General features: G+C 45.2%; 1 protein-coding gene across 1 annotated transcript in view; it reads right to left on the reverse strand.

The window, feature by feature from the left end:
- LOC115194307 (dedicator of cytokinesis protein 11) overlaps positions 1-22,625 on the reverse strand; it is a 108,449-nt gene that overhangs the window by 61,246 nt on the left and 24,578 nt on the right. Inside the window, exons 19-30 of the mRNA XM_029753926.1 lie at positions 17,915-18,025; positions 17,228-17,299; positions 16,371-16,517; positions 10,765-10,848; positions 10,062-10,173; positions 9,167-9,205; positions 5,313-5,494; positions 3,682-3,795; positions 3,421-3,496; positions 2,750-2,838; positions 1,560-1,683; positions 964-1,030 (exon numbers count right to left, since the gene is read on the reverse strand). Coding sequence (XP_029609786.1) covers positions 964-1,030; positions 1,560-1,683; positions 2,750-2,838; positions 3,421-3,496; positions 3,682-3,795; positions 5,313-5,494; positions 9,167-9,205; positions 10,062-10,173; positions 10,765-10,848; positions 16,371-16,517; positions 17,228-17,299; positions 17,915-18,025 — 1,217 coding nt within the window. The remainder of the gene's footprint in view (positions 1-963; positions 1,031-1,559; positions 1,684-2,749; positions 2,839-3,420; positions 3,497-3,681; positions 3,796-5,312; positions 5,495-9,166; positions 9,206-10,061; positions 10,174-10,764; positions 10,849-16,370; positions 16,518-17,227; positions 17,300-17,914; positions 18,026-22,625) is intronic.

Raw genomic sequence — 22,625 nt, forward strand, 5'->3', positions numbered from 1 at the left:
GATGCTGCCACTACCATGCTTGCTTTACCGTAGGGATGGAGCTAGGTTTCCTCCAGGCATTCAGGCCAAAGAGTTCAATCTTGGTTTCATCAAACCAGAGAATTTTGTTTTGCATGGTCTGAGAGTTTTTAGGTGCCTTTTGGCAAACTCAAAGCAGGCTGTCATGTGCCTTTTACTGAGAAGTGGCTTCTGTCTGGCCACTCTACCATATGGCCTGATTGGTGGAGTGCTGCAGAGATGGTTGTCCTTCTGGAAGGTTCTCCCATCTCCACAGAGGAGAGTGACCATCGGATTCTTGGTCACCACCCTGACCAAGGTCCTTCTCCCCCAATTGCTCAGTTTGGCCAGGGGGCCAGATCTAAGAAGAGTCTTGGTGATTCCAAATGTCTTCCATTTAAGAATGATGGAGGCTACTGTGTTCCTGGGGATCTTCAATGCTGCAGAAATGTTTTGGTACCCTTCCCCAGATCTGTGCCTCAACACAATCCTGTCTCGGAGCTCTACAGACAATTCCTTCGACCTCATGGCTTGGTTTTTGCTCTGACATGCAATGTCAACTGTGGGACCTTATATAGACAGGTGTGTGCCTTTCCAAATCATGTCCAATCAAATGAATTTACAACAAGGTGGACTCCAAGTTATAGAAACATCTCAAGGATGATCAATGGTAACAGGATGCACCTGAGCTCAATTTCAAGTCTCATAGCAAAGGGTCTGAATACTTGTGTACTTATTTTTATTTTTAATAAATGTGCAAACATAAAAAAAAAGGTTTTCACTTTGACATTATGGGGTATTTTGTGTCGATTGAGGAAAATGTTTTATTTAATCCATTTTAGAATAAGGCTGTAAGGTAAGAAAATGTGGACAAAGTCAAGGGGTCTGAATACTTTCCGAAGGCACTGTAGAATATAACCTATTCTATTGTGATCCTGCATTCACCCAGAGGTTGTGTGTACTCACTCCAGTAGACTGAGGAAGTTGATGATGTCCTGAGGGTTGACCTTGTTCCAGTAGGCCAGCAGGGTGTCTAGAGTCAGAGACACAACAGGAGCGAGACAGACACTGAGTCACATAGCAGGCCAACAGGAAACAATAACCAGAAAATTACACAATGACCAGGCCAGTGACATTTGGAATTTTACCCATGTCCCCTAAAACAACATAACAGTCAGAAATTCTACAAATGAGGGAGCCAATGGAAATGTTTAGATACATATTATATTATTATGCCTGTATAATATAAGGAATAAAACACAACATACGATATAAAGTATTCATACAGTATCTAGGTATATATCATAAAACCATTTTAGGTACAGATCTACACAGTACTAAAAAAAGCGACTGTGTTGCTGTCGACAGACAGACAGACAGACAGACAGACAGACAGACAGACAGACAGACAGACAGACAGACAGACAGACAGACAGACATAACCATAGAATTACATATACAACTCAATAATAATTCTAACAAGAAATCATTTCATAGGATCTCTGGATAATCCTATAGCATAATACAGCACTATAGGTGTATGTAATGTTGTGTTGGCTGACCTTCTGAGATGGTCCTGACGATGTGAAGGAAACACAGCAACAGTCCTTTGATTTCATAGTGGCCCAGTCTGCCTATGGGAGGGAGAGTAGTACTGCTGCTCATAGTGGAGCCCTGCCGGTGAAGCTGGAGGACAATACACCAAAGAGGAAGAAAACATGGTGTCAGAAACAGTGGCAGGGAGGGACATCATGGAGCAAGAAAACATGGCAGTATCATCGTCTCCTCTCTCTTAAATACAATCCTAAATGTCCCGTGTGGCTCAGTTGGTAGAGCATGGTGTTTGCAACGCCAGGATTGTGGGTTCGATTCCCATGGGGGACCAGTATGGAGATGAAATGTATGCTTTCACTACTGTAAGTCGCTCTGGATAAGAGCGTCTGCTAAAAGACTAAAATGTAAAAAAGTAATGTAAACTTTCAACTAAAATCATACGTTACATTTTGAATACAACATCTGACATCAATATCTGTCGGGGAAAAAACATGAGATCAGTCTCTCTCTGTCTGTCTCACCTCAGAGCCCCTTCTGTGAAGCTGAGTGAAAAACACCACAGAGGAAGAAAAAACCCAATTGAGAACCAGTGGCTTTAATTCATACCACAGAGTAAGAAATATAATCATTAGCACTCAGTTATACCATGAGTAAGGAAAAGGATGATTGAAAGCAGAGTGACATCTGCTCTTGTCTTATTACATGACTGGTTTTCTTCATCTGATCTCAATCCAACATGTTTCTAGAACGCTGGCAGAGAGTCAAGACACTGGATAGCATATTTTTAATTATGTGAACCAACAGTTATAGTATATAACGGCCTTCAAGTGTTTGAGAAAGACCCAAGCGTCAATACGTGACTGGAAAAACAACAAAGGAGATGAGGCTGCTGTCTCTCTCTCTCTCTCTGTCCGTCTGTCTCACCACAGTGTGAGAAAACAAGGTATAAGAACCATGTTTATTTTTAAATTGAACAGGATGTGAAACATCAAAATCAATATTTGACTGTTGCTACGATGTTCCCCACTGAACATGACCCAGGGCATTCTCTCTGGTTGTGTCCCAAATGGCATCCTAGTCCCTTTACAGTGCACTACCCTATGGGCACTGGTCAAAAGTAGTGCACTATATAGGGAATAGGGTGCCATTTCTGTTTGATTTGTATTGGGCAATCCTCCACCCTCCCTCTGTCTCTTACCTCAAAGCTGGCTGGAGTGCCAGGGTCTATGAACAGAGATCCTCTGGAGTCCTCCCTCCTCACCAGGTGGCCATTCTGATCTCCTGGACCTGGGGAGAACAAAGAAACATGTTTACATAGCTTCTCAAATGAATTTGGAGGGCGGTAGGTAGCAGTAGGTAGCCCAGAGGTTATAGAGGTGGACTGGTTAGAAAGGTTGCTGGTTCAAGCCCCAGGCCAGGAGATACAGAAGAAGTGGGGATTGAATGGGCATCTTGTGTCATTAATAACACAACCATTGTGGCTTCGAGCAAGGCATTTAACAGCAAAAATATATATCCAGAGGCGCTGCATTGTGGTTGACCCTGTTGGGGAGGACGGGATGGATGGAATTGTATCAAACAGATGGTTTCAAGAGATCCTCTGGTTTCCATGTATTTAATACTGTTCCATTTACTTACTCCATTCCACACGTCCTCCCCTCACCAGGTCCTGTGGTGTGTGGGTTTGGGGAAAAAAGCAGAAGGAAAATTTCTGTTCTAACCAAATGGACAATAACATATTACTGCTCTGATGTTTTTTTTTTTATGGAACATAATGCCGTTCTCACAGGGTCTGCTCGCCTGCTCTACCACACAGGCAAACACACAGTAATGAGGGGTTAACACATTGAGGACAGATGTCCCACTGACCGTGGTCTTTATCGATGGCGGTGCTGGTCCTGCGGTTGTCCGTCGAGCTGGTTGATCTCAAGTCACCTCTGGAACCCTGTAAAAGCAAGGGACAACCATAGGGTTGGGATCAATTTCATTTCAGTAAATTCAGGAAACAAACTAAAATCACAATTCAAATGTTCAGTTAAAACTCCAAAACGTCAATATATGATTGATATATCATGAGACTAGATAGAGTAAGTCAGGACCTCCAGGGATGGAGGGTAGAGGGGGACTCACGGTGAAGCCCAGGCCAGGGCTGGAGGTGTGCTGCTGGGCAGACAGCTGCTTGAGGTTCTGGTAGAGCAGCTCAAGCAGTGGAAGGTACAGCAGACAGATCCGAGCCTGCTGGTTCTGACATGCAGAAGGGGGGGGGGGGGATGAATAGAGTAACATCAAGTTAATAATGAAGTTATTATAATTTTACAGGTTTTCCAACAATCTCAAGTTATAGCTGTCATTAACTGTATAAATCCCGTGACTTCCGCAGAGGCCGTATCACCGTAAACGGCGCACGGCCAATGCAGCCGTCGGATAAACGCTGCAGCTAACTACCTTTGTCGTAATGATGCCTAAGCTAAGGAGCTAACTACAAAATAAGTGGCAATGTGCTTGACTAACACATGAACTGTGCAATTTAGTAGGGCGGTGTAGTTTGCAACAGGCATGATCATGATACATGATCTAAGTGATTGATAGTTGGTATTCAGCAGTTATAAAAGTATGCATTATTTACTTTGAAGAACTACAAAAGTGTTTTTGTCAGAAAGCATAGGCAGCAGCTCTATAGAGATGAGATGATGACTTGGACTTAAATAATAAAGTCATCAATAAAACAAATGTAATATACACAACAACTGAAATATTTGATTAAAGTAAAGTGAATAAATGATGGTTAATAAGTAATAAGCAGTAATGGACCGTCACTAGCATCATGGGACTTGTATTCATTGTTTTATTCTGTGCTGTTACAGCATTCAACCCAAATAATCTAAACCGAAATCGAAAATGGTGATTATTAAAAAACAATCTAACCGAAATCGAACTGACCTCAATAAGCACTAATCGCTCAGCACTACACATAACATACTGGTCAACACTACCATCTGACACTATCACAGCCCATGTCAACCAAAACGCATCTACTGTACGATGAGAGGAACACTATTCGAAAGCTGGCCTTTATCGCAAACGCAATGCTTGGCTACCAGTGACTATTTGCATCTACAAGGCTGATACAGTATGGATTTGCATAACAGACTACTTTCTTATCTTGATTCAGGAGAGACAGTGAACACTCCTTACTCTAGGAGCTAACTACAAAATAATAGTGGCAATGTGCTTGACTAACACATACAATTGAGGAAAATGTATTTGGAAAACAGTTCATTCCCCTGTTTTTCTATACCCTTTTTCCAAATACATTTTCCTCAATTGTATGTGTTAGTCAAGCACATTGCCACTATTATTTTGTAGTTAGCTCCTAGAGTAAGGAGTGTTCACTGTCTCTCCTGAATCAAGATAAGAAAGTAGTCTGTAACTACGAAGTGGAGAGCTACCATCCAGCTCGAGGGAGGAAAATAGTACGACTACAGGGGGGGAAGGCTGGAGTGGAGAGCTAGAGATTTTTCTCCTCGCCCAAGTTGTCTGATTGGCTCAGCTCCAACTTCAGATGGATGAGTCAAAAACCACAATGTGCCAACTAGAATCCTACTGTTGCGTAATTTAGGTAATTTTTTTGTACAGGCGTACTTTGACGTCAAATTGCATGCATGGTACGCAAAACGCTTGCAGGTTGGCAGGTCTGCTGTCACCCCCTCACCTCATTCTGGGTGTAGCTGTCTGTCTGTCTGTCTCCCCTTCCTCCTTACCTTGTTCTGGGTGTAACGGTCATCCATGGCGTGTTTGATAAGCAGGTTCTTCAGCACGGCCACGGCCAGCTGTCTGACCTCTGGTGACCCATGCAGGGCCTCGGCCACCTCCCTCAGCAGCAGACCCACTAGGAAGTGGTTCTTACAGTACTCCTCGGTCAGCGCAGACTCCAGGCTCTGGTCTGGGGTCAATGGTCAACATGGTTAGGTCATATCCTTAATCACAACCTATTTCCTGGCCAAAAACAGTGCACTACAGTGAGCTCCAAAAGTATTGGGATAGTGACAATTTTTTTGTCGTTTTGGCTCTGTACTCCAGAACTTTGGATTTGAAATTATACAATGACTATAAAGTTAGTGCAGACTGTCAGCTTAATTTAAAGTGCAGACTTTTATCCATAAACTGTTTAGAAATTACAGCACATTTTGTACATAGTCCCCCCCCATTTTAGGGAACCAAAAATATTGGGACAAATTCACTTACATGTGCATTAAAGTAGTAAAACGTGTAGTATTTGGTCCAATATTCATAGCACGCAATGATTACAGCAAGCTTGTGAATCTACAAATTTGTTGGATTTTGTTTGTTTTGGTTGTGTTTCAAATTAATTTGTGGTCAATAGAAAATAAAGTATTGTGTCATTTTGGAGCAATTTTTATTGTAAATAAGAATATAATATGTTTCTAAACACTTCTACATTATTGTGGATGCTACCATGATTACGGATAACCCTGAATAAATTGTCAATAATGATGAGTGAGAAAGTTAGAGGCATAAATATCATATCCCCCAAAGATAACCTCCCCTGTTATTGAAATTAGAGGTTAGAATGTCTTGGGGGTATGATCTGTGTGTGTCTAACTTCCTCACTCATCATTATTCACGATTGATTCAGGACTATCTGTAATCATGGTAGAATACAAATGAATGTAGAAGTGTTCAGAAACATATTCTACTCTCATTTACACAGAAAAATTACCTCAAAATGACACAACACATTATTTGCCATTCATTTCTATTGACCAAAAATAATCTGAAACACAACCAAAACAGTAAATGCATCCAACTAATTCATAGATTCACAAGCTTGATGTAGTCATTGCGTGCTAGCTATGAATATGTGACCAAGTACTACACTTTTGACTACTTTAATAAACGTAAGTGAATTTGTCCCAATACTTTTTGTCACGGGCGTCGTAAGGATTAGACCAAGGTGCAGCGGGAACGTGTATACTCATCTTCTTTATTAAATCAAAAGAAGGAAAAACAAACAAATCACGTACACAAAACAACGAACGACACTAAACAGTCCTGTCAGGTGCACGGACACAAAACAGGAAACAACTACCCACAAATCCCATTACAAAAACACCCCTATACATAGGACCTTCAATCAGAGGCAACGAGGAACAGCTGCCTCCAATTGAAGGTCAATCCAATGAACTAAACATAGACTAGACTGAACATAGAAATACACTAACACAGAACATAGACCAAAAAACCCCGGAACACATAAAACATACACCCCTCTTACATAAGTACATAGCCCAACAAACCCCGAACCACATAAAACAAACACCCCCTGCCACGTCCTGACCAAACTACAATAACAAATAACCCCTTTACTGGTCAGGACGTGACACTTTTAGTCTGCTAAAATGGGGGGGGGGGACTATGTACAGAAAGAGCTGTGATTTCTAAACAGCTCACCTGATATGGATGAAAATGTCCTCAAATTAAAGCTGACATTCTGCACTTTAACCTCATAGTCATTGTATCATTTCAAATCCAAAGTACAGAGCCAAAACAAAAAAATATGTCACTGTCCCAATACCCAATGTGAAAAGAGGTGCACTACATCGGAAATACACACGGGTACTAGCAACAGGTGTAGTCTACCCTGCTTTAATATATAGGGGTGCATCTATGATTTCAATCAACCAATCTCTTTAACATGGGACTGAATGGTAGCATTCAAGTGACATGGTAGATATCCTGTTTCACTCATGGAATGACATGCCTGACAAATTACAGGGAGAAATGCGACAACATCACATGTTGAACACACCGACTCTGCAACATTTTTCTCCAATGCAAAACACCACCACCACCTTCTAACTAGAGAAATCAGAGAAACACCACCACCTTCTAACCAGGGAAACACCTATGAGAGCATGAACACTTTCTACATGTAATTGTATAATATGTTTTGATATACAGTACTAGTCAAAGGTTTGGACACACCTACTCATTCAAGGGTTTTTATTTTTACTATTTTCTACATTGTAGAATCACAGTGAATAAATCCAAACTATGAAATAACACGTGAAATCATGTAGTAAAATATATTTTATATTTGAGATTCTTAAAAGTAGCCACCCTTTGCCTTGATGACAGCTTTGCACACTCTTGACATTCTCTTAACCAGCTTCATGAGGTAGTCAAATGGAATGCATTTCAATTAACAGGTGTGCCTTGTTAAAAGTAAATTTGTGGAATATCATTCCTTCGTAATGCGTTTGAGCCAATCAGTTGTGTTGTGACAAGGTAGGGGTGGTATACAGAAGATAGCCCTATTTGGTAAAAGACCAAGTCCATATTATGGCAAGAACAGCTCAAATAAGCAAAGAGAAATGACAGTCTATCATAACTTTAAGACAATCCAGAAAATTTCAAGAACAAGCGCAGTCGCAAAAACCATCAAACACTATGATGAAACTGGCTCACATTAGGAAAGGAAGACCCAGAGTTACCTCTGCTGCAGAGGATAAGTTCATTAGAGTTAACTGCACCTCAGATTGCAGACCAAATAAATGCTTTACAGAGTTCAAGTAACAGACACATCTCAACATCAACTGTTCAGAGGAGACCGCATGAATCAGGCCTTCATGGTCGAATTGCTGCAAAGAGACCACTACTAAACAACACCAATAAGAAAAGACTTGCCAAGAAACTGGGCCAAGAAACACGAGCAACGGACATTAGACCGGTGGAATTCTGTCCTTCGGTCTGATGAGTCCAAATTTGAGATTTTTGGTTCCAACCGCCGTGTCTTTGTGAGACGCAGAGTAGGTGAATGTATGATCTCTGCATGTGTGGTTCCACCGTGAAGCATGGAGGAGGTGGTGTGATGGTGTGGGGTTGCTTTGCTGGTGACTCTATCTGTGATTTATTTAGAATTCAAGGCACACTTAACCAGCATGGCTACCACAACATTCTGCAGCAATACATTATCCTACTGGTTTGCACTTAGTGGGACTATCATTTGTTTTTCAACAGGACAATGACCCAACACACCTCCAGGCTGTGTAAGGACTATTTGACCAAGAAGGAGAGTGATGGAGTGCTACATCAGATGACCTGACCTCCACAATCACCCGACCTCAACCCAATTGAGATGGTTTGGGATGAGTTGGACTACAGAGTGAAGGAAAAGCAGCCAACAAGGGAGGAAGGGAGAGAGAGAAAATGGAAGAGTTGAATAGAGAGCGAGAATGAGAGAGAGAGAGGGAGAGAGAGAGTGAGAGAAAATGGAAAAGAGGAATAGAGAGAGAGAATGTACGGTAGCAGTCCCTCATGCAGCGGCAGCAAGAAATACTCTCCCCTTGTCTGAAATCATCAGTCAAAACATCAAAAGAGAGAAAAGTCAGATTTCCACGTTCAAAGACAGCAAGTGTGACAAACTCCAGGCCGCAAAACATTGGTCCAAGCAGGCGGTACGGATTTTAGCAATCATGAAGAGTTAGGAGTTTCCTGGATAGAAGGAGGTAGTAGAAGTGGGTTAGTTGCATGCCGACTCAGTTGGCGTTCAAACTGCAAATGTGGCGGTTGATGTTATGGAGGCATCACCTACCTACTGCGCCAAAAAGCTCCATCGCGTACGAAATAAAATCTGACAACCACAAGCAAAACAAGAGGGAGGAGAACAAATGAGTAAAATAAATGAACATAGCATGCAGTACTATTACCAGAATATACTGTGGCTGTGGTAAATATCATAGAATTAATTTAACAACCCCCCTTTTGCTAGACTCCACATGGTCTGCTCTGTATTAGACTTGGTCCTCAAGGGTCCTTGTACTGCAAGTTGTTTTTTTCCGTCAGTTACATTAATTGATACATTAAAAGGGAAATTTCACCACTTTTCAAACTCATATTGAGGATGAATATGAGGTTGAAAAATGGTGAAGTTTCCCTTTAAGTGACTAGGGAGAAAGGAAAACCAGCATAAACAGCAGAACAAGGCCTGAGTTATGCACCTTAGCAATAGATGGTTTTGTGTGTGGCATTCCTAGAAATAAGAATGAATAGAACGGACTTGGAAGCTCTAACCCTGGCAATTGACTGGTACTGTATACTCACAATGGCTGTCTGGTATTGGGATGCAATCATGTCCATGGTATTTTGGAATGTTCTATCAACTGATGCTGGATTGCCATGGTAATGTAGAATGTTCATTCAAATGATGCTAACTGATGTGGCTCATGCAATGGAATGTATTTTTTCTAATGCCAGTTGAGTTGACTCAACAAAACACAACACAGATTAAAGGGTACACTTCCTGACTTGACTTCTTGGCATGGGTACACTCAAAAATGGCTGCCAATCCACCCATTATGCCATCGTTGACTTGAATGGTGACTCCCTTTCTATTCATTCTTATTTCTATGGTGGCACCGGCATGGAGCAAATGCAGGTAGGTAGCTGATAGAACAGAGAAGCATGGCGTAAGATTAGGAGCTCCTTACCCTGTACTCTCTGCAGCTTGGTGCGGCCGAAGGCCATGGGCAGGTTGAGCGGGATGTAGTGCTCGTGGTTACACACCGTCATCAAGAAGTCAAACTTCATCTCCGTCAAGACCTGTCAGTCAACAAACCCCTCTAGCATTATAAAACAACTCCCAAGACAACACACGTACTGGAACTCAAGATGACCAGAAACAAATTGTTTATTTTCATCCTACAAATGAAAAGAATTGAGATAGAGATTATTTTGAATCCCAGGGACAAAACATTGTAGAGCCACCGGCAATCAGAGGGTTAATAAAAAAATGGGTGTACATGTTATTTGTTAGTCAAATATGGTAAGGCTGATAATATAGTGTTAATCAAATGTGTCGGCATGTTGAAGGATTGCTAGAGGCCACACGCTAAAGGCTTTGTTATGTGTTATGTTAGTCACAGCTGTATAGCCTGTATAATTATACTATTATCATTCATGATCCCGTATAGCACGCTCTTATTTTATATGTAGGGCACATTCAATGTGCATTTCCTGTCTATAGAAGCCTGTACAGCAGGCTGTTTTAGTTCCAAAGTTGCATTAATGATACATGATCAACAATAGCAGAAGTGTTATTGTACAGTACCTATATAATATACATGTGTATATAATAAAATTATCAACAATTGAAGAGGTACTGTGGTTGGTACTGTGGTTGGTGTCGAGTACCTTGGGGTCTTTGAGTGTGAAGGCACACATGTAGTCGTTGACCAGGCTGAAGGCAAAGCCTCTGTTCATGAAGGTCAGACAGCGCTGCGGAGACAAGCACAGATCAGGGCATTAAGAAGACCAGGACTTACCAACTAAGCACACCAAGAACATATTTCATATACAGCACCTGATTTACTGAAGTCACCACACATTATCGCTAGTTTCAGAAGGGAGTTTGGTCTTTAACCAAGACCTTCTCAATATCAACAGTATTCCTTTTTCAGAGCAGCGATAATGTATTTTGTATTATGTCCGTCCTTTAGTGTATGGTTCATTCACTGTAATGTATGGGGGCCTGTAGTGTATGGTTCAGGTACTGTAATGTATGGGGGCCTGTAGTGTATGGTTCAGGTACTGTAATGTATGGGGGCCTGTAGTGTATGGTTCAGGCTCTATATGGGGGCCTGTAGTGTATGGTTCAGGTACTGTAATGTATGGGGGCCTGTAGTGTATGGTTCATTCACTGTAATGTATGGGGGCCTGTAGTGTATGGTTCATTCACTGTAATGTATGGGGGCCTGTAGTGCATGGTTCAGGCTCTGTATTGGGGCCTGTAGTGTATGGTTCAGGTACTGTAATGTATGGGGGCCTGTAGTGTATGGTTCAGGTACTGTAATGTATGGGGGCCTGTAGTGTATGGTTCAGGCACTGTAATGTATGGGGGCCTGTAGTGTATGGTTCAGGCTCTGTATGGGGGTCTGTAGTGTATGGTTCAGGTACTGTAATGTATGGGGGCCTGTAGTGTATGGTTCAGGCTCTGTATGGGGGGCCTGTAGTGTATGGTTCAGGCTCTGTATTGGGGCCTGTAGTGTATGGTTCAGGTACTGTAATGTATGGGGGCCTGTAGTGTATGGTTCAGGTACTGTAATGTATGGGGGCCTGTAGTGTATGGTTCAGGCTCTGTATGGGGGCGTGTAGTGTATGGTTCAGGCTCTGTATTGGGGCCTGTAGTGTATGGTTCAGGTACTGTAATGTATGGGGGCCTGTAGTGTATGGTTCAGGCACTGTAAAGTATGGGGGCCTGTAGTGTATGGTTCAGGCTCTGTATGGGGGCCTGTAGTGTATGGTTCAGGTACTGTAATGTATGGGGGCCTGTAGTGTATGGTTCAGGCACTGTAATGTATGGGGGCCTGTAGTGTATGGTTCAGGCACTGTAAAGTATGGGGGCCTGTAGTGTATGGTTCAGGCTCTGTATGGGGGCCTGTAGTGTATGGTTCAGGTACTGTAATGTATGGGGGCCTGTAGTGTATGGTTCAGGTACTGTAATGTATGGGGGCCTGTAGTGTATGGTTCAGGTACTGTAATATATGGGGGCCTGTAGTGTATGGTTCAGGCTCTGTATGGGGGGCCTGTAGTGTATGGTTCAGGAACTGTAATGTATGGGGGCCTGTAGTGTATGGTTCAGGCTCTGTATGGGGGGCCTGTAGTGTATGGTTCAGGTACTGTAATGTATGGGGGCCTGTAGTGTATGGTTCAGGCACTGTAATGTATGGGGGCCTGTAGTGTATTGTTCAGGTACTGTAATGTATGGGGGCCTGTAGTGTATGGTTCAGGCTCTGTATGGGGGGCCTGTAGTGTATTGTTCAGGTACTGTAATGTATGGGGGCCTGTAGTGTATGGTTCAGGCTCTGTATGGGGGGCATGTAGTGTATTGTTCAGGTACTGTAATGTATGGGGGCCTGTAGTGTATGGTTCAGGCACTGTAATGTATGGGGGCCTGTAGTGTATGGTTCAGGCTCTGTATGGGGGGCCTGTAGTGTATGGTTCAGGTACTGTAATATATGGGGGCCTGTAGTGTATGGTTCAGGTACTGTAATGTATGGGGGCCTGTAGTGTATGGTTCAGGTACTGTAATGTATGGGGGCCTGTAGTGTATGGTTCAGGCTCTATATGGGGGCCTGTAGTGTATGGTTCAGGTACTGTAATGTATGGGGGCCTGTAGTGTATGGTTCAGGTACTGTAATGTATGGGGGCCTGTAGTGTATGGTTCAGGTACTGTAATGTATGGGGGCCTGTAGTGTATGGTTCATTCACTGTAATGTATGGGGGCCTGTAGTGTATGGTTCAGGCTCTGTGTGGGGGCCTGTAGTGTATGGTTCAGGTACTGTAATGTATGGGGGCCTGTAGTGTATGGTTCATTCACTGTAATGTATGGGGGCCTGTAGTGTATGGTTCATTCACTGTAATGTATGGGGGCCTGTAGTGCATGGTTCAGGCTCTGTATTGGGGCCTGTAGTGTATGGTTCAGGTACTGTAATGTATGGGGGCCTGTAGTGTATGGTTCAGGTACTGTAATGTATGGGGGCCTGTAGTGTATGGTTCATTCACTGTAATGTATGGGGGCCTGTAGTGTATGGTTCAGGCTCTGTATGGGGGCCTGTAGTGTATGGTTCAGGTACTGTAATGTATGGGGGCCTGTAGTGTATGGTTCATTCACTGTAATGTATGGGGGCCTGTAGTGTATGGTTCATTCACTGTAATGTATGGGGGCCTGTAGTGCATGGTTCAGGCTCTGTATTGGGGCCTGTAGTGTATGGTTCAGGTACTGTAATGTATGGGGGCCTGTAGTGTATGGTTCAGGTACTGTAATGTATGGGGGCCTGTAGTGTATGGTTCAGGCACTGTAATGTATGGGGGCCTGTAGTGTATGGTTCAGGCTCTGTATGGGGGTCTGTAGTGTATGGTTCAGGTACTGTAATGTATGGGGGCCTGTAGTGTATGGTTCAGGTACTGTAATGTATGGGGGCCTGTAGTGTATGGTTCAGGCTCTGTATGGGGGCGTGTAGTGTATGGTTCAGGCTCTGTATGGGGGCCTGTAGTGTATGGTTCAGGTACTGTAATGTATGGGGGCCTGTAGTGTATGGTTCAGGCACTGTAATGTATGGGGGCCTGTAGTGTATGGTTCAGGCACTGTAAAGTATGGGGGCCTGTAGTGTATGGTTCAGGCTCTGTATGGGGGCCTGTAGTGTATGGTTCAGGTACTGTAATGTATGGGGGCCTGTAGTGTATGGTTCAGGTACTGTAATGTATGGGGGCCTGTAGTGTATGGTTCAGGTACTGTAAAATATGGGGGCCTGTAGTGTATGGTTCAGGCTCTGTATGGGGGGCCTGTAGTGTATGGTTCAGGTACTGTAATGTATGGGGGCCTGTAGTGTATGGTTCAGGCTCTGTATGGGGGGCCTGTAGTGTATGGTTCAGGTACTGTAATGTATGGGGGCCTGTAGTGTATGGTTCAGGCACTGTAATGTATGGGGGCCTGTAGTGTATTGTTCAGGTACTGTAATGTATGGGGGCCTGTAGTGTATGGTTCAGGCTCTGTATGGGGGGCCTGTAGTGTATTGTTCAGGTACTGTAATGTATGGGGGCCTGTAGTGTATGGTTCAGGCTCTGTATGGGGGGCCTGTAGTGTATTGTTCAGGTACTGTAATGTATGGGGGCCTGTAGTGTATGGTTCAGGCACTGTAATGTATGGGGGCCTGTAGTGTATGGTTCAGGCTCTGTATGGGGGGCCTGTAGTGTATGGTTCAGGTACTGTAATATATGGGGGGCCTGTAGTGTATGGTTCAGGTACTGTAATATATGGGGGCCTGTAGTGTATGGTTCAGGCTCTGTATGGGGGGCCTGTAGTGTATGGTTCAGGTACTGTAATGTATGGGGGCCTGTAGTGTATGGTTCAGGCTCTATATGGGGGCCTGTAGTGTATGGTTCAGGTACTGTAATGTATGGGGGCCTGTAGTGTATGGTTCAGGTACTGTAATGTATGGGGGCCTGTAGTGTATGGTTCAGGTACTGTAATGTATGGGGGCCTGTAGTGTATGGTTCATTCACTGTAATGTATGGGGGCCTGTAGTGTATGGTTCAGGCTCTGTATGGGGGCCTGTAGTGTATGGTTCAGGTACTGTAATGTATGGGGGCCTGTAGTGTATGGTTCCATTCACTGTAATGTATGGGGGCCTGTAGTGTATGGTTCATTCACTGTAATGTATGGGGGCCTGTAGTGCATGGTTCAGGCTCTGTATTGGGGCCTGTAGTGTATGGTTCAGGTACTGTAATGTATGGGGGCCTGTAGTGTATGGTTCAGGTACTGTAATGTATGGGGGCCTGTAGTGTATGGTTCAGGCACTGTAATGTATGGGGGCCTGTAGTGTATGGTTCAGGCTCTGTATGGGGGTCTGTAGTGTATGGTTCAGGTACTGTAATGTATGGGGGCATGTAGTGTATGGTTCAGGCTCTGTATGGGGGGCCAGTAGTGTATGGTTCAGGTACTGTAATGTATGGGGGCCTGTAGTGTATGGTTCAGGTACTGTAATGTATGGAGGCCTGTAGTGTATGGTTCAGGCACTGTAATGTATGGGGGCCTGTAGTGTATGGTTCAGGCACTGTAAAGTATGGGGGCCTGTAGTGTATGGTTCAGGCTCTGTATTGGGGCCTGTAGTGTATGGTTCAGGTACTGTAATGTATGGGGGCCTATAGTGTATGGTTCAGGTACTGTAATGTATGGGGGCCTGTAGTGTATGGTTCAGGCACTGTAAAGTATGGGGGCCTGTAGTGTATGGTTCAGGCTCTGTATGGGGGCCTGTAGTGTATGGTTCAGGTACTGTAATGTATGGGGGCCTGTAGTGTATGGTTCAGGCACTGTAATGTATGGGGGCCTGTAGTGTATGGTTCAGGCTCTGTATGGGGGGCCTGTAGTGTATGGTTCAGGTACTGTAATATATGGGGGCCTGTAGTGTATGGTTCAGGCTCTGTATGGGGGGCCTGTAGTGTATGGTTCAGGTACTGTAATGTATGGGGGCCTGTAGTGTATGGTTCAGGTACTGTAATGTATGGGGGCCTGTAGTGTATGGTTCAGGTACTGTAATGTATGGGGGCCTGTAGTGTATGGTTCAGGCTCTGTATGGGGGGCCTGTAGTGTATGGTTCAGGTACTGTAATATATGGGGGCCTGTAGTGTATGGTTCAGGCTCTGTATGGGGGGCCTGTAGTGTATGGTTCAGGTACTGTAATGTATGGGGGCCTGTAGTGTATGGTTCAGGTACTGTAATGTATGGGGGCCTGTAGTGTATGGTTCAGGTACTGTAATGTATGGGGGCCTGTAGTGTATGGTTCATTCACTGTAATGTATGGGGGCCTGTAGTGTATGGTTCAGGCTCTGTATGGGGGCGTGTAGTGTATGGTTCAGGCTCTGTATGGGGGCCTGTAGTGTATGGTTCAGGTACTGTAATGTATGGGGGCCTGTAGTGTATGGTTCAGTCACTGTAATGTATGGGGGCCTGTAGTGTATGGTTCGGGCTCTGTATGGGGGGCCTGTAGTGTATTGATCAGGTACTGTAATGTATGGGGGCCTGTAGTGTATGGTTCAGGCACTGTAATGTATGGGGGCCTGTAGTGTATGGTTCAGGCTCTGTATGGGGGGCCTGTAGTGTATGGTTCAGGTACTGTAATGTATGGGGGCCTGTAGTGTATGGTTCAGGCTCTGTATGGGGGGCCTGTAGTGTATGGTTCAGGTACTGTAATATATGGGGGCCTGTAGTGTATGGTTCAGGCACTGTATAGGGGCCTGACCTTGATGAAGCCAGCCAGGCTGAGGTTGACACAGCGGGCCTCCTCTGGGATCTCAACATGGCGGATGGTGATGTGAGGCATGATGGACAAGAGCAAGGACTGGAGCACCTGGTGGAAACGGTCTGGAAACCTCTGGGCACGGGGCATCTGGTAAGACACAACACACTCATTTATAGATGTCGACAAGATGGTGACAAGATGGTGACCCGGGGCATGTGAACCTCTGGGCCGAGCGACAATTCAGATCAATAAGGGCTGAATCTTAACTTGGGAATTTTCCAATTGAGCTCAATGGATGTTCTATGGGTATAAAGTGTGTGGATTGATAAACTAATCTTATATTAACTAATAGGATGGGAGGAAGGAACAAGTGTGCTCTTCTGGTCATTGAGAAATAGATTTATTTCACAACAGCCTAAGAGATGAAACATGACTCACTAAAATGTGCACAGCTTGTAAAATCCTCAAATGTATTAGTGAATATTATATTAAAATTGTGGTCAATTTCAGCAACCTTAGTTTATCTGTAGTAGAGGCGTAAGTCTGGATTTTACTGGGCCTATTTCTAAACTGTTGCCAAGATAAGAGTACAAGCAGGAATATCCTTATCACCAACTGAACTTTGCATATCTGTAGAATGAGGAAGTGTTCATTGCCACATTTTTTGCAGTGAGGAAAGAGTGTGTGAAATGTAACACTGCAGCACCACATGATAAATATTTGCATAGCAATAATGCTAACTGTTCCCTTCCACCTGAGGGCTTGTCAGCAGGAATGTCTAATTTGTGTGGGTGTGTGTACTATCTTCGATGTGGGACACAAGATAAACCCCTAATCAGAATAGAACATGTACCAACCTTGATCCTGTTGCCCTCCTGGAGGTACTGGGCCATGGACTTGGCCATTGTCTCAAAGAAGAACCAAGAATACTAGAAAAGAGGAAGAGGAAGAGGGACAGAAGAAGTTGGACCTACTGCTCAATTGTGAAACATTTAGACAGCGTCCCGATTGCCACCCTATTACTTCATAGTGCACTACCTTGGGCCAGAGGCCTGCATAATGCCCTTGTCAAAAGTAGTGCACTATAAAGGGAATGCGATTCCATTATGGATGCACAATTCTTAAGAAAGATCATATCAACAGTGTGACAAAAAAAAACATCAATGGGTTCTATAATATGGGCTTTATAATACCGGCTTCGTGTGCAGGAATCCTGGGTGTACTGACAATAGAAAACTGCTCAAAAGTAATTGTTTCGAAAACATGGTGGGTTGTCAAAACATGCTTATTAGTGACACAAGAATGTAGGGAATCCACTTTCCCTTTCAAGGAACAAGTGGCTGGTTCAGTTGCATGTGCTGCAGTGATACCTGCTGGTCAGTATGGGAATTGACATTTTTTTTGCTTGAATGTGACAAGTAAAAAAGTGTGCGCATGCTGCTGTTCCTGCAAAAGCTAATGGGGATCCAAATGCACACACACACACACACACACACACACACACACACACACACACACACACACACACACACACACACACACACCTTGAGCAGCTTGTTGCTGGTGTTGAAATACGCTGTCTGTTTGAGGATGGCTGTAACTGCGGTGGCCAGGACTTCATGAGTGGTCCCAGAGTTCCCAGACACAAACACATACTGGGGACACCACACAGAAATAGGCATTAATACCCAACCTTCACATTATCACTTCCCATGGTATGTTGAACATTACCCCAAATGAGAAATGAATGAACTTAAAGTAACTTTCAACTGAAAATGCATTACCCATCTTTACATTCATGAGTAAGACAAGGACCAGGCCTTGATTCTGCTCATTAAATTGAACTTTTATTTAACTAGGCAAATCCGTTAAGAACAAATTCTTATTTACAATGACGGCCTACCCCAGACAACACTGGGCCAACTGTGCGCCGCCCTACGGGACTCCAAATCACAGCCGGTTGTGATACAGCCTGGATTCGAACCAGGGTGTCTGTAGTTACACCTCTAGCACTGAGATGCAGTGCCTTAGACTGCGCCATTTCGGGAGCCCCAAAATGATTATCGACTGTCGTGTGTATGATGCCTGACGTTATACCTTCAGAAAAGAGCGCAGGTAGTTTTCCAGTCCTTCTTCATGGCACCGGGAAACGACGTGTATAATCACACTGAAGAATTCGAATATTATGGTTACTTTCCTCAACCTACATCCATTAACGCTTCCAAAAAAACATTTCAAATCAATTGACTTTGGTCAGGAACTATAACTCACATTCACAAACTATGACGATGTCTACGTCACTATTTCATGGGGTCAGATCATGATAACGTCATAGGGTCAGGGGTCAAGACTCACCGGGTGGAGTTGACAGCGATTTCTTGTGCTTTGTTGAGAAATGCAGACAGGCTAATGGCCAACAAGCTGTGTCAACTATGAACCAAAAGTACAGCTATCATGCTTGTAAACAAATATAGAGTAAAAAAAAAAAAAACACGACTAAATTGCTCTTCATAAATAATGTTTTGTTGTTGCATTTAACTGCCGAAAATGCTGTTATAGAGGCCATTTCCTTAGTAGGTGAGGTCAGAGGTCACCATGTGGGAAAGCGGATGCTTGGGATGTTATGGTGCTTTCAAGACAACTGGGAACTCTGGGAAAAAAATGAGGTCAAATCATGACTGTGAACTTCAGGTCAGAAAATCGTCTCTCTTAAAAGATGGAATTCCGAGTTAGATGACCGGTCACAAAGATCCCAGTCGTATGTGGTAAATTCCTAATTCCTACTTGGTTACGAATGCACCATGACACTGCCTCCTTCAGATGTCACCAGGGAGGCCAAAACTCCATCCCACCAAAACAGGCTGACATTTCAAGCGGTCTTTTCAAACAGCTCTTACACTAAAAGGGCATTAGCATCATTTTCACAATTTCACAGAATTATTCCAACCTCAGTGTGGAAATATATATATAGAACACAGGAAAATATGTATTTTCACTGCATTGGGTCTAAGCGCCCAATGGTGCATTGGCCAATTCATTAAAAACTTTTGCATTGGTTTGCTTATATAGAGAGGGTACTACCTGTTTGTGTCACGCCCTGACCAGTAAAAGGGGTTATTTGTCATTATAGTTGGTCAGGGCGTGGCAGGGGGGTGTTTGTTTTGTGTGTTTGGGTATTGTGGGTTTAGGTTCTAGTTTTCATATTCTGTTTAAATCTAGCTTTTCTATTTCTATATGAGTTTTGTCAATGACCTCCAATTAGAGGCAGCTGGTTGTTGTCTCTAATTGGAGGCCATATTTAGTTGTGTTTGTTTTCACTGGTTTTTGTGGGTGGTTGTTTCTAGTATAGTCTGTGCACCTTACTGGACTGTTTTTGTCGTTTGTTTATTTTGATTAAGTGTTTTCTTTAATAAAATAACAAGATGAGCACTTTACCCGCTGCGTTTTGGTCCACTCAATTACGACCCTTGTGACAGAACCACCCACCAAAGAAGGACCAAGCAGCGGAGGAAGGAGCAGCAGGAGAGGTATTTGGAGTCATGGACATGGGAGGAGATCCTCGATGGTAAGGGTCCATGGAGCCAGGCTGGGGAGTACCAGTGCCGAAGGAGGAGCTGGAGGAAGCTAAGAGGGAACGACGGAGGTATGAGGCATTATATCCACCATTTCAGGAGGTGAGGAGGCAGCCCCAAAATAGTTTTTTTGGGGGGGGGGCATACGGGGAGTTGGGCTGAGTCAGAGGGGAGCCCTGACCTAACTTCCCGGGCGTACAGGAGAGAGCCATGGAGCAAAAAAGGAGCCAGTCAAGGAATCAAGCGAGGAGCTTGACGCGAGATTCTGGAGAGAGGTACTAGCGGAAAGGGCACGAAGGAGCACCTGTGCTAACTATGAAGAGCGACAGATCAAGCAAGCACCATGCAGAGACACGCACGGTATCGCCAGTGCGCAGCTACAGCCTGGTGCGCTTGGTGAAAGCTCCTCACAGGTGTCATGCTAGAGCCAGCATCGAGCCAGGACCGGTGATGCAAGTTGCAAGCATCAGACCGCCGGTGAGGGTTCATGGCCCAGTGTATCCTGTTCCTGCTCCTCGTACTCTTCCTCCAGTGCGTCAGCCCAGTCCAATACGTCCTGTTCCTGCTCTCTGCACTAGCCTTGAGGTGCATGTTACTAGTCTGGCGCCTCCAAAGCCAGCCCCATGCATCAGGTCTCCAGTGCGTCTGCCCTTTCCGGTACGTCCTGTTCCTGCTCCTCGCACTAGCCCTGTGGTGCGTGTTACTGTTCTGGCGCCTCCAAAGCCAGCCCCACGCATCAGGCCTTCAGTGCGCCTGCCCAGCCCAGTACGTCCTGTTCCTGCTCCTCGCACTAGCCCTGTGGTGCGGTTACTAGTCTGGCGCCTCCTAAGCCAGCCCCACGCATTAGGCCTCCAGTGCGCAGTCCCAGTCCAGAGCTTCCGGCGACAGTCCCCCGTCCAGAGCTTCCGGCGACAGTCCCCCGTCCAGAGCTTCCGGCGACAGTCCCCCAGTCCAGAGCTTCCGGCGACAGTCCCCCAGTCCAGAGCTCCTGGCAACGGCCTACAGCCCGGAACCGACAGAGACACTCCCCAGCCCGGAGCCTCCAGCGACGCTCCCCAGCCCGGAGCCTCCAGCGACGCTCCCCAGCCCGGAGCCTCCAGCGACGCTCCCCAGCCCGGAGCCTCCAGCGACGCTCCCCAGCCCGGAGCCTCCAGCGACGCTCCCCAGCCCGGAGCCTCCAGCGACGCTCCCCAGCCCGGAGTCTCCAGCGACGCTCCCCAGCCCGGAGTCTCCAGCGACGCTCCCCAGCCCGGAGTCTCCAGCGACGCTCCTCAGCCCGGAGTTTCCAGCGACGCTCCCCAGCCTAGAGTTTCCAGCGACACTCCCCAGCCTAGAGTCTCCAGCGACACTCCCCAGCCTAGAGTCTCCGGCGACACTCCCCAGCCTAGAGTCTCCAGCGACGCTCCCCAGCCTAGAGTCTACGGAACGGGAGCTACGCCCAGAGCCAGAGCCACCTCCGTAGTGGGAGGATTGGGAGGGGGGTGGGTGTAGCACAGGGACCGTTGTTGACGGTGGCCACCCTCCCTTCAAGTTTGGGGTTGTTTTGTGGGGTTTTTGTTTAAGGTGCATTCGGGGTCTGCACCTTTTTTTTGGGGGGGGGGGGGGCAAAAAAAGAAACGGCCCTTTTCAGGACACTGTCTTTCAAAGATAATTCGTAAAAATCCAAATAACTTCACAGATCTTCATTGTAAAGGGTTTAAACACTGTTTCCCATGCTTGTTCTGAAACCCCACCTCTTTAAGGAATACCTGGGATAGGATAAAGTAATCCTTCTAACCCCCCCCCCCTTAAAAGATTTAGATGCACTATTGTAAAGTGGTTGTTCCACTGGATATCATAAGGTGAATGCACCAATTTGTAAGTCGCTCTGGATAAGAGCGTCTGCTAAATGACTTAAATGTAAATTGTTCAATGAACCATAAACAATTAATGAACATGCACCTGTGGAACGGTCGTTAAGACACTAACAGCTTACAGACGGTAGGCAATTAAGGTCACAGTTATGAAAACTTAGGACACTAAATAGGCCTTTCTACTGACTGAAAAACACCAAAAGAAAGATGCCCAGGGTCCCTGCTCATCTGCGTGAACATGCCTTAGGCATGCTGCAAGGAGGCATGAGGACTGCAGATGTGGCCAGGGCAATAAATTGCAATGTCCGTACTGTGAGACACTGAAGACAGCGCTACAGGGAGACAGGACGGACAGCTGATCGTCCTCGCAGTGGCAGACCATGTGTAACAACACCTGCAGAGGATCGGTACAGCCGAACATCACATCTGCGGGACAGGTACAGGATGGCAACAACAACTACCAGAGTTACACCAGGAAAGCACAAAATAGGCTGAGAGAGGCTGCACTGAGGGCTTGTAGGCCTGTTGTAAGGCAGGTTCTCACCAGATATCACCGGCAACAACGTCGCCTATGGGCACAAACCCACCGTTGCTGGACCAGAGAGGACTGGAAGAAAGTGCTCTTCACTGACGAGTCACGGTTTTGTCTCACCAGGGGTGATTGTCAGATTCGCGTTTATTGTCGAAGGAATGAGCGTTACACCGAGGCCTGTACTCTGGAGCAGGATCGATTTTGTGGTGGAGGGTCCATCATGGTCTGGGGCGGTGTGTCACAGCATTATCGGAGTGAGCTTGTTGTCATTGCAGGCGATCTCAATGCTGTGCGTTAC

This window comes from Salmo trutta, chromosome 5 (assembly GCF_901001165.1).
Source record: "Salmo trutta chromosome 5, fSalTru1.1, whole genome shotgun sequence".
NCBI lineage: Eukaryota > Metazoa > Chordata > Actinopteri > Salmoniformes > Salmonidae > Salmo > Salmo trutta.